The sequence below is a fragment of the Oncorhynchus gorbuscha genome, linkage group LG07 (genome assembly GCF_021184085.1).
Source record: "Oncorhynchus gorbuscha isolate QuinsamMale2020 ecotype Even-year linkage group LG07, OgorEven_v1.0, whole genome shotgun sequence".
NCBI lineage: Eukaryota > Metazoa > Chordata > Actinopteri > Salmoniformes > Salmonidae > Oncorhynchus > Oncorhynchus gorbuscha.
The window spans coordinates 68,547,321-68,564,654 of NC_060179.1; the positions used below are offsets into that span (position 1 = coordinate 68,547,321).

Here is a 17,334-nt window from a genome sequence, read left to right on the forward strand (position 1 = left end):
GACATGTACATCAGCGTGTTCCAGTTCCTGCCAATATCCAGCATCTTCTCACAGCCACTGAAGAGGGGGACAACATTCCACAGGCCAAAATCAACAGCCTGATCAACTCTATACGAAGACGATGTGTCACGCTGCATGAGGCAAATGGTGGGTACTGACTGTTTTTCTGATTTTTTTCCCCCACCAATTTTTTAAAGGTATCCGTGACCAACAGATGCATATCTGTATTCCCAGTCATGTGAAATCCATAGATTAGGGCCTAATTAATTCATTTCAATTTACTAATATGAACTGTAACTCAGTTAAAAAAATAAATAAATGATCTTTATATTTTGAGTTCGTACCCCCAAAATTTTTATTTTATTTGACTCAATCCTCCATGGGTCAACCACACATGTATCTCTATATGGCTCTGATGAGTTCTCCTACTTCCACCTGTTTTTGGTCTTCTGCTGGTTCAGGCCCAGCTCTGTGTGGAGAAAGGCCAGCTGTCGAGCACTCTGAGTGGGGGAGGGAGAGAGACAGGAGTGGGCTGTCAGGTCAGCCTGAGAACAGCAATGTATAATAGTGTAATCCTCTTACCTGAGTCCATATCAACAATGCCAACATGTTTTATAACTCAACAACCTTGGTTGGCAGGTTAGTGATGCTTATTACAGTGTTTATGATTATGTAGTGTTCATAAATCTACACTAACTCATGCACTATATATGGAATAGGGTGCCACTTAGATGGTTTATGGGTCAGAGATTGATCAGTTCATATTGTCGTGGACTCTATAAAAGAAGGGATATCATGAGAGAACCCATAGATACCTCAGTCAGAGACAGTTCAAAGTCCCCTGGGCCAAAGTGGTCTGCTCCCGGTTGAAGGTCCAGAATGACACTGGGTGTGGGCTCAGATTCTGGATACAGAGATGACAACACACAAACAACAAATTAGCAAACAAATCAGCATGGTTCATCATGTCCAATACAAGTGGCCGATCTCTCAACATGACCACATCAGAGGTTGTCATTAGGGATGAAGGGTTCTGATCGGAATGTGCCATCAGTGGCTGCAGTCAGGCGGGGTGCAACAATATCCAGTCCCTCTAGTAGCAAAATGGTAATTTAATATATAGTAGCGAAGATATTTTAGGCTGGGTACAACAGCAATAGATGTTTCCTCTATAATGTAGTGAGTGTCTGGTGTGTTCTGTAGTGTTTCCTCCTGTGATCACAGCTTGATGAGAAGAGCAAAGGAAACAAGAGGAGCTCTAATTCTGAAAAGTCCTCAGTCATTTCTCTCTAATCTGACTTCTGCTCTCCTAGGCTCCCTCCCTCCCTCCCTCTTGTCCTCCCTCCCTCTCTCCTCCATGTGCTGTGTTTCACAAGCCTCCTCCTGACCTTGCCAGAGCCCAGTGTATTGTTCCCTATCTCTCCTGCTGATACACTATCTCATAAACATGCTAATGAACCCGGCTGTGGGTGTGCGATCAGCACTTTATCAATGACAGAGGAGAGCGGTAGAGATTAGTGAGAGACCCTCTCTGCCTGTGCACACAAGTGTGTGTGTGTCTGTGAGTGACAGGAAATTAGACAGAGTGAATGTGTGTGTGAGCAACAGAGTAGGAGACAGTGTGTGGTTGAGAGAAAGATGTACAAACACAACCCACATTTATGTCTATTTATTCTCCCGTTTGCACGTTAACTATTTGCACACCGTTACAACACTGTATATAGACATATGACTTTGGAAATTCTGTGAGTGTAATGTTTACTATTCATTTATTTATTTCACATGTTTATCATCTACTTCAATTGCTTCGACAATGTTAACATATGTTTCCCATGCCAATAAAGGCCTGATGTGAGATTATTAAGGAGCGGTAACGAGCTAGAGTAAGTCCCTCACTGTGGGAATCGGTATGATTTGCTGATGCTGATTCACATAGAGCTGCTGTGCTACAAGGTGACCTCTGCTCTGTACTGGAAATAAACTCTTACACTTCTAGCAATGAAATATTACAGCAGTCTCCTGAGGAACACACACTCCTCTAGTGGGACATGAATCTGGCCACACTGCTGCTCTTCAGGAAGAACAAAACTATGGACAATTCTGGGACAATGAGCCTTCATTGGAATGTGCTTTAGGTAGAGGAACTGTTTCATGTCCATCTACTCACCAGATACAGGGTGACCATTGAGGTGTGTGTGAATTGCTTCCTGAAGTCTCTCCACGTACTTGTGTACTCCGGCTACAGGCACTCTGTTGTCTTCTATGTAGGCTGTGAGCAGCATGGAGGGGTAGTGCTGTGGAATACACACATACGAAACCGCTCATTTATATTATGAAGCCCTTTTTATCTCAGCAGTTGTCACAAACTGCTATACAGATACGCAGCCTAAAACCCCAAAGAGAAAAAGCACAGAGTTGAAAAGTTGTTTAGGCAATGTTTGCATATTATTTTATGGTTTTGTGTTGTGTACATTAAGGTTTATAAGCAAACCTGAGGTGTAATGTTATGACAGGGGCAGTAGGAGGCGATAGTGTCCCTTTGGCAGCGGTCTGACATGGGGTCCCCCCATTCCCCCCTCTCCTCCAGCGTCAGGGGCAGACTGGGGTCCTGCATAGTGCCCAGCACATCAAGGAAAGGTGCCTGGAGATAGAAGATATCACCTAACGAGTGACTTGTGAGGGTGAAGGCCTAATCCTTACTCAAGATATGTGGCCATACTGTAACTTGAACTATTTTTATCCTTTATTTAACAAGGCAAGTCAGTTAAGAACAAATACATTTTAACAATGACGGCCTACTGGGGAACAGTGGGTTAACTGTCTCGTTCAGGGGCAGATCGACAGATTTTTAACTTGTCAGCTTGGGGACTCGATCCAGCAACCTTTCGGTAACTGGCCCATTGCTCTAACCACTAGGCGACTCCGAGATGCTGGCCTTCTAGACAGAGTTCTTCTGTTCAGTGTCTGTGTTTTTTTTCTCATCTTAATCTTTTATTTTTATTGGCCAGTCTGAGATATGGCTTTTTCTTTGCAACTCTGCCTAGAAGGCCAGCATCTCTGAGTCGCCTCTTCACTGTTGACGTTGAGACTGGTGTTTTGTGGGTATTATTTAATGAAGCTGCCAGTTGAGGACTTGTGAGGTGTCTGTTTCTAGACACTCTAATGTACAGCTTTGTGCGAGATCTTCAGTTTCTTGGCAATTTTTCGCACTGAATAGCCTTCATTTCTCTGAACAAGAATAGACTGACAAGTTTAAGGAGAAAGGTATTTGTTTCTGGCCATTTTGAGCCTGTAATCAAACCCACAAATGCTGATGCTCCAGATACTCAACTAGTCTAAATAATGACAGTTTTATTGCTTCTTTAAATCAGGACCACAGTTTTCAGCTCTGCTAACATAATTGCAAAAGGGTTTTCTAATGATCAATTAGCCTTTTAAAATGATAAACTTGGATTAGCTAACACAACGTGCCATTGGAACAGGAGTGATGGTTGCTGACAATGGGCCTCTGTACGCCCATATAGATATTCCATTAAAAATCAGCCGTTTTCAGCTACAATAGTCATTTCCAACATTAACAATGTCTACACTGTATTTCTGATTATTTGATGTTTTTTTAATGGATGAAAAATGTGCTTTTCTTTCAAAAACAAGGACATTTCTAAGTGACCCCAAAATTCTGAATGGTAGTGCATATATTTTTTTTTACATTGTTTGCAAACTTATATGTGACACAGGCAAACAGGCAAGCCCCCCTAAAAATGATATTAAAATATATATACATACAGTTGAAGTCGGAAGTTTACATACACTTAGGTTGGAGTCATTAAAACTCGTTTTCCAACCACTCCACACATTTCTTGTTCACAAACTATAGTTTTGGCAAGTCGTTAGGACATCTACTTTGTGCATGACAAGTAATTTTTCCAACAATTGTTTACAGACAGATTCTTTAACTTATAATTCACTGTATCGCAATTGCAGTGGGTCAGACATTTACATACACTAAGTTGACAGCCTTTAAACAGCTTGAAAAATTCCAGAAATTTGTGTCATGGCTTTAGAAGCTTCTGAAAGGCTAATTTACATTATTTGAGTCAATTGGAGGTGTACCTGTGGATGTATTTCAAGGCCTACCTTCAAACTCAGTGCCTCTTTGCTTGACATCATGGGAAAATCAAAAGAAATCAGCCAAGACCTCAGAAAAAACATTGTAGACCTCCACAAGTCTGGTTCATCCTTGGGAGCAATTTCCAAACGCCTGAAGGTACCACGTTCATCTGTACAAACAATAGTACGCATACTGCTCAGGAAGGAGACGCGTTCTGTACGCATACTGCTCAGGAAGGAGACGCGTTCTGTACGCTTACTGCTCAGGAAGGAGACGCGTTCTGTACGCATACTGCTCAGGAAGGAGACGCGTTCTGTACGCATACTGCTCAGGAAGGAGACGCGTTCTGTACGCATACTGCTCAGGAAGGAGACGCGTTCTGTACACATACTGCTCAGGAAGGAGACGCGTTCTGTACGCATACTGCTCAGGAAGGAGACGCGTTCTGTACGCATACTGCTCAGGAAGGAGACGCGTTCTGTACGCATACTGCTCAGGAAGGAGATGCGTTCTGTACACATACTGCTCAGGAAGGAGACGCGTTCTGTACGCATACTGCTCAGGAAGGAGACGCGTTCTGTACGCATACTGCTCAGGAAGGAGACGCGTTCTGTACACATACTGCTCAGGAAGGAGACGCGTTCTGTACACATACTGCTCAGGAAGGAGACGCGTTCTGTACGCATACTGCTCAGGAAGGAGACGCGTTCTGTACGCTTACTGCTCAGGAAGGAGACGCGTTCTGTACGCATACTGCTCAGGAAGGAGACGCGTTCTGTACGCATACTGCTCAGGAAGGAGACGCGTTCTGTACGCATACTGCTCAGGAAGGAGACGCGTTCTGTACGCATACTGCTCAGGAATGAGACGCGTTCTGTACACATACTGCTCAGGAAGGAGACGCGTTCTGTACGCATACTGCTCAGGAAGGAGACGCGTTCTGTACGCATACTGCTCAGGAAGGAGACGCGTTCTGTACGCATACTGCTCAGGAAGGAGACGCGTTCTGTACACATACTGCTCAGGAAGGAGACGCGTTCTGTACACATACTGCTCAGGAAGGAGACGCGTTCCTGGAGATGAAAGTACTTTGGTGTGAAAAGAGCAAATAATTCCCAGAACAACAGAAAAGGACCTTGTGAAGATGCTGGAGGAAACAGGTACAAAAGGATCTATATCCACAGTAAAACGAGTCTTATATCGACATAACCTGAAAGGCCGCTCAGCAAGGAAGAAGCCACTGCTCCAAAACCGTCATAAAAAAGCCAGACTACAGTTTGCAACTGCACATGGGGACAACAATTGTACTTTTTGGAGAAATGTCCTCTGGTCTGATGAAACAAAAATAGAACTGATTGGCCATAATGACCAGCGTTATGTTTGGAGGAAAAAGGGGAGTCTTGCAAGCCCAAGAACACCATCCCAACCGTGAAGCACAGGGGTGGCAGCATCATGTTGTGGGAGGGACAGGTGCACTTCACAAAATAGATGACATCATGAGGGAGGAATATTATGTGGATATATTGAAGCAAGACATCAAGACATCAGTCAGGAAGTTAAAGCTTGGTCGCACAAGGATCTTCCAAATGGACAATGACCTCAAGCATACTTCCAAAGTTGTGGCAAAATGGCTTAAGGACAACAAAGTCAAGGTATTAGAGAGGCCATCACAAAGCCCCGACCTTAATCCCATAAAAAATGTGTGCAGAACTGAAAAAGCATGTGCGAGCAAGGAGGCCTACAAACCTGACTCAGTTACACCAGCTCTGTCAGGAGGAATGGGCCAAAATTCACCCAACTTAGTGTGGGAAGCTTGTGGAAGGCTACCTGAAACGTTTGACCGAAGTTAAACAATTTAAAGGCAATGCTACCAAATACTAATTGAGTGTATGTAAACACCTGACCCACTGGGAATGTGATGAAAGAAATAAAAGCTGAAGGAAATAATTCCCTCTACTATTATACTGACATTTAACATTGTTAAATTAAATTGGTGATTCTAACTGACCTAAGACAGGGCATTTTTACTAGGATTAAATGTCAGAAATTGTAAAAAGCTGAGTTTAAATATATTTAGCTAAGGTGTACGTAAACTTCTGACTTCAACTGTATGTGTATGTATATATATATAATATATATATTACATTTAATTAATTAATTAATTAAATAATTTCTACTCAAAATGTGGGGCTCAACCCCACCGGCTCTACCCCACCTGCCCTGAATTACAGGTCGCCACTGTGTATTTCAATGGGGTATTTGCACGGAAAGTTAAGTTACTCTTTTGACAAGTAAAGATTCAGGCCTGAGAGAGCAGAGAAAATAGGGGTGGAAATGTGTGTGTGTGTTTTTGAAGGCTGCAGGTAGGTTTTACCTGTAGTGTGACAGCTCGTATGAGGTGGGGGTATAGGTTGCAGAGCGCCCCCACCAGTACGGCCCCAGCGCTGCGAGCGGTGAGGGCGGTCAGAGAGGGTCTCGACACCCCCAGGTCATAGAGCCTTTGGATACAGGCAGCCAGGTCCTCCACTCCTCTCGGTTTGCCCTCCATACGACCCTGTCTATGCCAGCCCAGGCCACGCTCACCTCCACCCCTACAACCACACATGTAGTCTGAGTGGTAAAACATTCAGAAGTGCTGCAAACTCCTTTTTTTACAAGACAGATAATAATATAGGGTATCAGTAAAGTTTGGACACACCTACTCATTCAAGGGTTTTTCTTCATTTGAACTATTTTCTACATTGTAGAATAATAGTGAAGACATCAAAACTATGAAATAACACATATGGAATCATGTAATAACCAAAAACAAGTGTTAAACAAATCAAAATATATGTTAGATTCTTCAAAGTAGCCACCCTTTGCCTTGATGACAGCTTTGCACACTTGGCATTCACTCAAACAGCTTCATGAGTCTTGAAGGAGTTCCCACATATGCTGAGCACTTGTTGGCTGCTTTTCATTCACTCTGTGATCCAACTCATCCCAAACCATCTTAATTGGGTTGAGGTCGAGTGATTGTGGAGGCCAGGTCATCTGGTGCAGCACTCCATCACTCTCCTTGGTCAAATAGCCCTTACACAGCCTAGAGGTGTGTTTTGGGACATTGTCCTGTTGAGAAACAAATGATAGTCCCACTAAGCTCAAACCAGATGGGATGGCGTATTTGCTGCAGAATGCTGTGGTAGCCATGCTGGTTAAGTGTGCCTTGAATTCTAAATAAATCACTGACAGTATCACCAGCAAAGCACCATCACACCTCCTCCTCCATGCTTCATGGTGGGAACCACACATGCGAAGATCATCCATTCACCTACTCTGCATCTCACAAAGACATAGGTTGGAACCAAACATCTCAAATTTGGACTCTGTCCAAAGGACAGATTTCCACCGGTCTAATGTCCATTACTCGTCCATTGCTCATGTCTAATGTCCATTGCTCGTGTTTCTTGGCCCAAGCAAGTCTCTTCTTCTTTTTGGTGTCCTTTAGTGGTTTCTTTGCAGCAATTACACCATGAAGGCCTGATTCACAAAGTCTCCCCTGAACACCTGAACAGTTGATGTTGAGATGTGTCTGTTAATTGAACTCTGTGAGGTGCAGTTGCCGATTTCTGAGGCTGGTAATTCTAAAGAACTTATTCTCTGAAGCAGAGGTAACTCTGGTATTTCCTTTCCTGTGGCGGTCCTCATGAGAGACAGTTTTATCATAGCGCTTGATGATTTTTTCAACTGCACATGAAGAAACTTTCAAGGTTTTTGAAATTTGCCAGATTGACTGACCTTCATCTCTTAAAGTAATGATGGACTGTGGTTTCTCTTTGCTTATTTGAGCTCTTTTTGCCATAATATGGTCTTGGTCTTTTTTTTACCAAATATATCTTCTGTATAACACCCCTACCTTGTCACAACACAACTGATTGGCTCAAACGCATTAAGGAAAGAAATTCCACAAATTAACTTTTAACAAGGCACGCCTGTTAATTGAATTGCATTCCAGGTGACTACCTCATGAAGCTGGTTGAGAGAATGCCAAGAGTGTGCAAAGCTGTCATCAAGGCAAAGGGTGGCGACTTTGAAGAATCTCAAATATAAAATAGATTTTGATTTGTTTAACACCTTTTTTAGTTACGACATGATTCTATATGTGTTATTTCATAGTTTCTCTTCACTATTATTCTACAATGCAGAAAATAGTAAAAATAAAGAAAAACCCTTGAATGAGTAGGTGTGTCCACATTTCTGACTGTTACTATATGTTCTACAGAAAACATTACAATGAAAGCACTAACAATTAATATAGCCACCCACAACAACATACTTTATCCTGTAGGAACAGTTTTTCTGTGGCGCAAAGGCTTTTGGGAGTTGTAGCGCTACCTGACATGGCAGTAGGCCAGAGCCCAGCCATCCTCAAGCAGCAGTCTTCTGTCTGGGCTGAAGTCCATGTTAAGGTCCATGCCATAGGCCCCATACACATGCACCAGCAATGGAGCACCCCTCAGCTCCTCCAACATAGGTCTGTGGAAGAGAGTCAGTGGCACCATGGAACCGTCCTACAGGCCGAGAGAGAGTGTAGTAATCACTATACACACACAAAATATTACATACTGTTTTTGAAAAGAAAACTGTGTTTGTGTGTGAGGGAAATTAATGTGTGTGTGAACTCCTAGACTATGGTGTTTCATGAGCCTATGGTGAACCCTTACTGTAGGTTGGTAGGTCATCAGTGGATTACCAAAATACAGTCCACACCCATCATTTTGGTATTGTATTCTTGAGGCTTTCCTCTCTGAGTGTGTGTGTGTACGATTCGGATCCAGTTTACCTGGCTGGGGGCCTCTAGTCGGGTGGTTTGATACTCCTGGGGGGTTCTGTGTTCCTCTGTGTCCTCCTGTAGGAGGAGCCTGTACTCCCTGGGGGAGTAGCGGTACAGGACAGGGGGGTGGACTGGAGACGACAGGAGGAACTCCAACCAGCCACTGTGCGCCAGCCCAGCCCTCTTGGTCTCTATGGCACAGGCCCACGGTGGCAGCTGAGAGATGGAGGACAGTTCTGGTTAAAGGGATACTGCTAGATTCTAGCAATTAAGTTGTGGATGCCATTTTTATGTCTATGTGTGCAGTATGAAGGAAGTTAGAGGTCGTTTCATGGCTTTGCTGGAATTTCAGTATTTGTTTAAGGCCTAGCTTTCATGGTATAGTATACTACCAGTACACCTGGCTAGGCAGTGCAGTGTTAAACATAGCCATGGCCATCAGAATGATAATCAACTGCCTTAGCAGGAGGAGAAATAGAGTAGCCTGTTAAAGGACCACAATGGAAACAAGTCTCTTGACTTGTATTCTCTGTCTGGTGTAACATTTTATGTATTTTAAAACTGTGGAATAAAAATGATACTAATCAAATAAGAGAGATGTCTTCATATAGCTTTTTCTGTCACCTGCAGGGTGGATGTGGTTGCTGGCTGAGATAGTGGGACCACCTGAAGTGCTAGCAGGCCTAAGGGGTCTCTGGTGGCCAACACACAGTGGTCCTGGAGCACCTCCATGTCCTTCACAGCTGTCCCAGGACCAGGGCTACACACTGGGACCCAGTGTTTGATGGAGGGGGATGAGAGAGGTGCCCTCAACACCTGGGACAGCATAGAATAGAATCATATATTATATTGATAACACATGCATTTATCACGTCATGTACACACACAAACACAGAGTGCAACTGTGGTTGCTGTTTGTTTGAATGCAGATCCACTGATTTGTCCATAGAGAATATTTTTCCTTCAATGTCTATGGCGTTGTCTGAGGCAGTAGGCTACCTGGTACTCTATCAATATATATGGCGTTGTCTGAGGCAGTAGGCTACCTGGTACTCTATCAATATATATGGGGTTGTCTGAGGCAGTAGGCTACCTGGTACTCTATCAATATATATGGGGTTGTCTGAGGCAGTAGTTAACCTGGTACTCTATCAATGTCTATGGGGTTGTCTGAGGCAGTAGGCTACCTGGTACTCTATCAATGTCTATGGAGTTGTCTGAGGCAGTAGGCTACCTGGTACTCTATCAATATCTATGGGGTTGTCTGAGGCAGTGGTTAACCTGGTACTCTATCAATGTCTATGGGGTTGTCTGAGGCAGTAGGCTACCTGGTACTCTATCAATGTCTATGGAGTTGTCTGAGGCAGTAGGCTACCTGGTACTCTATCAATATCTATGGGGTTGTCTGAGGCAGTAGGCTACCTGGTACTCTTGTCCAGGTCCAGTGTTGGCCAAGATGTACAGCTGGCCGTGGGAGTGCTCTACATGGTACAGCAGCTCAGGGAGGCGGGCCTGGACCAAGGTGGGCTTCTTAAGGGGCTTGGCGCTGTCAATCAGCCACACCTCAGAGCTCCTCTTACTGCTGCAGTTAACAAGCACCAGCCTCCGGTCTCTGGAAAGACTCACCTCAACAAACACACTGTGGACAAAAGAAAACTTAAGAAAACAGAGCACTTTAACACATGTTCTCTGTGTTTTAATGGCTCGTGTCCTAACATGGCCTCTTCCAAACATTACAGTACATGATGTACACACACACAGGTGTGACAAAGGGAGGTGTGTGTTAGTCTTACTCAGGCTGCTGTTCCTGGTAGACCAGGGTGCTTCTGGTCCCAGTGGCAGTCAGGTCCAGACGGAACACATGGTGACACTGGAGTTTCTGCTGACTGCTGTAGAATAGGATGTCATCTGTAGCCCATTCTATACACACACACACACACACACACACACACACACACACACACACACACACACACACACACACACACACACACACACACACACACACACACACACACACACACACACACACACACACACACACACACACACACACACACACACACACACACACACACACACCTGATTTTCTGTGTAGAAGAGTCCATACTAAACGCGGTGCCTTTGGAAAGTATTCAGACCCCTTGACTTTTCCACATTTTGTTAAGTTACAGCCTTATTCTAAAATGGATTAATAAAAAATCAAAATCCTCAGCAATCTACACACAATAACCATAATAACATGGCGAAAACAGGTTTTTAGAAAGGTTTGTAAATGTATTACCAATAAAAAAACAGAAATAGCTTATTTACATAAGTATTCTGCCCCTTTGCTATGAGACTCACAATTCTTGCTCAGATGCATCCTGTTTCCATTGATCATCCTTGAATTGTTTCTACAACTTGATTAGAGTCCACCAATGGTAAATTCAATTGATTGGACATGATTTGGAAAGGCACACACCTGTCTATATAAGATCCCACAGTTGACAGTGTATGTCAGAGCAAAAACCAAGCCATGAGGTCGAAGGAATTGTCTGTGGCACAGATCTGGGGAAGGGTACCAAAACATTTCTGCAGCTTTGAAGGTACCCAAGAACACAGTGGCCTCCATCATTATTAAATGGAAGAAGTTTGGAACCACCAAGACTCTTCCTAGAGCTGGCCGCCTGGCCAAACTGAGCAATCGGGGGAGAAGGGCCTTGGTCAGGGAGGTGACTAAGAACCCGACGGTGAGTCTGACAGAGCTCCAGAGTTCCTCTGTGGAGATGGGAGAACCTTCCAGAAGGACAATCATTTCTGCAACACTCCACCAATCAGGCCTTTATGGTAGTGACCAGACGAAGCCACTCCTCATTAAAAGGCACATGACAGCCCGCTTGGAGTTTGCCAGAAGGCACCTAAAGACTCTCAGACAATGAGAAACAAGATTCTCTGGTCTGATGAAACCAAGATTGAACCCTTTGGCCTGAATGCCAAGCGTCACATCTAGAAGAAACCTGGCACCATCCCTACGGTGAAGCATGGTGGTGGCAGCATCATGCTGTGGGGATGTTTTTCAATGGCAGGGATTGGGAGACTCCTCAGGATCGAGGCAAAGATGAACGGAGCAAAGTACAGATAGATCCTTGATGAAAATCTACTCCAGAGCACTCAGGACCTCAGACTGTGGCGAAGGTTCACCTTCCAACAGGACTACAACAATAAGCACACAGCCAAGACAATGCAAAAGTGGCTTCGGGACAAGTCTCAATGTCCTTGAGTGGCCCAGCCAGAGCCCGGACTTGAACCTGATCTAACATCTCTGGAAAGACCTGAAAATAGCTGTGCCGCAAAGCTCCACATCCAACCTGACAGAGCTTGAGGATCTGCAGAGAAGAATGGGAGAAACTCCCCAAATACAGGTGTGCCAAGCGTATAGCGTCATACCCAAGAAGACTCACGGCTGTAATTGCTGCCTAAGGTGGTTAGACAAAGTACTGAGTAAAGGGTCTGAATACTTATGTAAATGTAATATTTCACTTTTTAATTTTTGAATAAATTATCAATAATTTCTAAACCTGATTTTGCTTTGTCATTATGGGGTATGTAGATTTGAGGGAAAATATATATTTAATACATTTTATAATAAGGCTGAAAAGTTTCCAAAGGCACAGTATAACACTACATTGTTTATCTCCATGTTATTAACCCTCTCTCTCACCGACGCTGAAAACCTTGTCAATGGTGAGTAGAGGTTGAGGTGGGTCCAGGGTAGGTTCTCTGTCTCCTAGCTTGACCAGGACACACCTGGCCTCCTCTCTGTGGGGGGTCTTCACTGTGGCTGCCAGGGCATGCTCATTGGGGGAGAGACGCAACCTCTGGAGGCTCCAATCTCCCTTCCCCACGGAGTCCAGACACAACACCTTTTCTGGCTCTGGGTCACCTGCAGCCAGTCAGTCACAAACCCACACCTTACATTGTTTAATGTAATTTACCTCTCTTCAGCTCTGGACAGTAGTAGAAAGTGGTGTGATTAGGGAAAGGTCTGTCCAGAAAATTGTGCTTACCCTGCCTGGTGTCCATTCTATAGATGCCATCCCCCTCCATGAAGTACACGTGGTTAAGCCCCTGGATCTGGAGAGACAGCTGTTTGTCAGTAAAATGACTACTTTATTAAACCAGTGCTAGTTGTTTAGACACCTTTGCCAAAACATCAGGCACAACTTTACCGTTGTATTGTCTGGGCCTTCGGAGAACCTCTGGTATATGGCCCTTAATCTTCTCTTGAAAGACCTCTCCAGACTTCTGTATTTCTTATTACGAGAGTTGAATTCCACAGTGGAGCTGGAAGGGTCCTGAAGGACATTAACATATTAGGTGAAATGTATGCACAAATGCTCACAGTGTGACTGTCATCTGAATATATGTGCCTTTATACATTTGGATTGACCGTTTGAGAGTACATTTCCTACAACAAAAACAAGACCCCATTGCCTATCAGATTCGAACAACAGGATCAGTTTCTCTACGATATCCACTTCATCTTTGGTTACTACAATGCTAGCATGTTTGTCAGTAACAGATCCCTAGAAACATTCCTTAAATATTAGATGAGGACAGTAATCAGAAGTAAAGGTCTGCGGTGTAACTAGCACCAATAGAGAGCGAGTTACAGCACCTTTACTATTGTGAAACGACGTGTATCCGTCAGGTAGATCAATCCTCTAGGTTTGGAGGTGAGACGGCTCCAGACTTGATTAAATTTACCTCCCCGAATCAGAGGACTGAGCCACGAATGCAGACTGGTCATGGAACACATAGTCGCTGTCACTGTAACTGACCGACCAAGCTATAATTTCATGTCTATCATTGTTTTGAAAGTGACCCCCACCCCAAGTTTGAACACATTCTTTTTAAAATAACAGTATCAGGTATGTCTTCTTATGTCGCTTCTTAGTCCATAGTTAGTTACTGTAATTAAATGTAGTTTGATTGCCTTTGCCGTTGGGCAACCTCCAGGATACTAGCAGAACATTTTCAAAACATTGAATTGAGCGCTGTTTGATGGCGTATAACTAGGCAGAACTAATCAATCCCAGACGGCATACGAGTTGTAACTCAATACTGCGTTCGATGATGTTGGTAATAAATTGCTATGTCTTGATGTCATAAGTGTACGGAAGTAGCATGCTTTCTCCAGCAGCACCGGAGCAGTAAGGGTTTTACCGGTTGATGTCACGCTACCACTGTACTACTTCTCCTATTCTGTGAACAAACAGAGCCATACTCGCTTTATTAGACCGTGTGTTTTACACTGTAAATAATTTAGAAGTTTATTTATTTTTGCCCAAAACACTGAAGACAGGATGGAAGGGAAGTTGACAGGTGAACCAGAAAAATGTAAAAATCACGAATCGCCGTTGCCATCATTGCCAGAAAATAAAGAAAAAGAGCTAATTACCAACCACCAATCCAATCGAGACCCTAATTGTGGAACCGACGTAGCTCGTGCAAGATGGACTCTCCTACGACAGGTAAAACAAGCGTCACATTTCCAATGGGTTTGTTATCAACTGACAGAATCAATGTTGCGTTACGCCTAACGTTAGCTAGCTAGCTAATATAATTGCGCCATTAGCTATCTAGATATATACTGGCTTTAGCTAAAATACATTTATCATCGATTTACCATTCATAGACCTGTATCTGTATTTACAGTAACATGTGTAACTGAGATTATATACAGCTCTCCAGTCCTCTGTCCCAGTTGGGCTGTAACCATAACAGTTTGAGGGCATGACCTGAGGGGGAGGTTTTGTCCTTACATGGGCATTTCACTGATACACAAAATGTTTCCAGAAATATCCTCTTGCATTTCAAATACTGTAAAGTATAAAAAATACAAATAAAACATCACTAATTCATATTGGACTATGCAAGTGCTAGTAATAAACTAAAGGTGTCCTGTGACAAGTTAATGACCACACTACTACAGGAACTGTGGGGATCAGTTTCAAGGATGAACAATGGAGCCTGGAGCCATATCAGATCTTCATCACTAGGCTAGATAGAAGGTTCTAAATCCTCCATGTCACTCAGTACATGTGTTTGAGGTGGTGTTTTTAAAGCAGGTCAGGTTCTGTGGTTTGACAGTTGCTATATCTCCCACTCCCTCAGGTGCTGAGACAGAAACAGCTGGACAGTGCAGACTCAGAGGTCAAGCAGGTGTCTGTCCGGAGATTCTCATCCTTCAACCTGTTCAACAAAACCAGTGTCATGCACCAAGAGGCCGATGACCCCTCCGAAGGCCAGTGGGTGGAATACACAAGTGCTTCCTTCCCAGAGTTCAGTGCCTTTCTCAGGTGGGTTTGAGATCCTTGTCCTGTGTTTAAGCCGAGCACCGTGCAGCTTACACACACACTGTATAATCATATTTCTCTCTCATTCATTTCCAGAGATAACCTCGGGCCCATCAGAGTGAATGAGGTTCTCAACAGTTTTGACAATACAGGGAATGTCTGTGAGTACATCCTCCATATACATGTTTAAGAGTGTGCGTTCATTTAACCTATGACTACCTCCCTATGATGACCTCCGGTAACACACTATTTTCCCACTTACATCGATTGCTCTTCTGGTGAGTCACACAGCCTGTTGGAAAGAGAGAGTGAGAAAAGGCTATTTTTACTATTATCGCTGAGGGCAGATTGAGGATCACCTTTTCGTAAGGACTTAACACAGTCTCATGCAACACAAATGATCTGATGTTAAGCTGTGGAAGCCAATCAAATCAGTATCCTGAGGAGATGGTCATGCAGCTGTTTTTCCATGGTAATGGAAACATTGTTTTCTGTTCTGCTGCCACGGTGACAGCTGTCCTGTATTGTCTTATATAACGCTGAGTAACAGTTTGGTCAGTAAATCAGAGGTTTTTTGTAGAAGAGGGAACCCCTCCGGGAAGGCTGCATCTCTCTGTACTCCCACTAGCAGGCAGCGCTGATCAGCAGTATTCACACAGCAGAGCCAGAGAGAGCCTGGGAGCTGCCTCTCTCTTTCTATGCCTGCCTGACAGCCAGGTCATGTGATCATGTGATCCCCACCAGCCTGGCCTTTAACAGGCCCACATACCTGCTACCCAGTGGGGTGAGCATTCCACAAATGTGATGAAAGGAACAGATTGGCTAAAGCTGTTATCTGTGTTCTAGCTCCCTCTCAAGTGAGCCCAAACTTGAGTGTTTTGTTATTATCGCTGAGGACTGTGGTCGAACAACATTGGTGGTCTGGGCTTTTCATTCTGTGTTCCTGTGTGTTCACTTTTCCTCTTTCAGAAAATGGGTCCACAGAGAAAATACAAATAATTTGTCACCCAGGATATACACTGAGTATACAAAACATTAGGTACACCTTCCTAATATTGAGTTCCACCCCCCTTTTGTCCTCAGAACTGCCTCAATTCGTTGTGGCATGGAGTCTACAAGGTGTCGATAGCGTTCCACCGGGATGCTGGCTCATGGTGGTCCCAAATTGTCCCACAGTTGTGTCAAGTTTACTGGATGTCTTTTGGGTGGTGAACCATTCTTGATACACAGGGGAAACTGTTGAGCATGAAAAACTCAGCAGTGTTGCAGTTTTTGACACCCTCAAACCGGTGCGCCTGTCACCTACTACTGCACCCCGTTCAAAGGCACTTAAATCTTTTGTCTTGCCCATTCACCCTCTGAATGGGGCACATACACAATCCATGTCTCTATTGTATCAAGGATCAAAAATCCTTATTTAACCCATCTCCCCTTCATACACTGATTGAAGTTGATTTAACAAGTGACATCAATATGGGATCATAGCTTTCACCTGGATTCACCTGGTCAGTCTGTCATGGAAAGAGCAGGTGTCCTTAATGTTTGCGCCACGCAGTGTATGTTGTTATGTAACAGTACACACGGTAATCATTGTATGTAGCTATGTAGACCTATGCATAGATTAATCCTGATTTGAATCAATAAGATAATAAGTACCGCTTGTGTTTGAGTGGATGACTTAGCACCCCATAGTGTATGTTGAGCCTTCTTTACAGTCACCTGATTGGTTCCGGTTAATCCTGTGTCTTCATAGCTATGGGAATCAGAGGGTCATCTGTGAGCCAGATGGCTACACAGGGGTCTAGGGTCATAGTAGAGGTCAAAACTGGGACTGTACTCAGTCATCCCACATTATCAGGTCACACAGCACAGCATATACCATCACCTCAGCTAATCCTGAAGGACCTGAAAACAGCCAGAAATAATAAGCAGTGTGTCCCCTTGCCCTTATTAGCATATCTGGGTTACATGTAGGCCTAGCTGGTGTAAACTAGGGGTCATAGGTAATACTAAAATACACTCTGACCCTTCAGTATAATAGAGTAATTATTCAGATGTATAGTGGC

The 17,334-nt window shown here is 43.9% G+C and overlaps 2 protein-coding genes across 3 annotated transcripts in view; one reads left to right on the forward strand and one right to left on the reverse strand.

Moving 5' to 3' along the window:
- Positions 1 to 211: 211 nt before the first annotated feature.
- prepl (prolyl endopeptidase like) lies at positions 212 to 13,985 on the reverse strand. Of its 2 annotated transcripts, none has more exons than XM_046355306.1 (14): positions 13,588 to 13,985; positions 13,139 to 13,264; positions 12,977 to 13,043; positions 12,631 to 12,852; positions 10,721 to 10,847; positions 10,350 to 10,566; positions 9,552 to 9,743; positions 8,937 to 9,143; positions 8,489 to 8,664; positions 6,486 to 6,702; positions 2,492 to 2,641; positions 2,168 to 2,294; positions 816 to 904; positions 212 to 500 (listed from the first exon to the last, which is right to left on the reverse strand). In XM_046355306.1, the coding sequence occupies exons 1-14, from the start codon at positions 13,726 to 13,728 to the stop codon at positions 426 to 428; spliced, it is 2,133 nt and encodes a 710-aa protein (XP_046211262.1). In that variant the 5' UTR covers positions 13,729 to 13,985; the 3' UTR covers positions 212 to 425. The 2 variants fall into 2 exon arrangements, 1 of the variants encoding a protein (XP_046211262.1); XR_006839552.1 differs by having other exon boundaries at positions 445 to 500; positions 2,227 to 2,294.
- A 114-nt stretch (positions 13,986 to 14,099) lies between these two features.
- Positions 14,100 to 17,334, forward strand: part of camkmt (calmodulin-lysine N-methyltransferase) — a 190,281-nt gene continuing 187,046 nt past the window's right edge. The window contains exons 1-3 of the mRNA XM_046357337.1: positions 14,100 to 14,443; positions 15,087 to 15,271; positions 15,365 to 15,429. Coding sequence (XP_046213293.1) covers positions 14,276 to 14,443; positions 15,087 to 15,271; positions 15,365 to 15,429 — 418 coding nt within the window. The 5' untranslated portion in view covers positions 14,100 to 14,275. The remainder of the gene's footprint in view (positions 14,444 to 15,086; positions 15,272 to 15,364; positions 15,430 to 17,334) is intronic.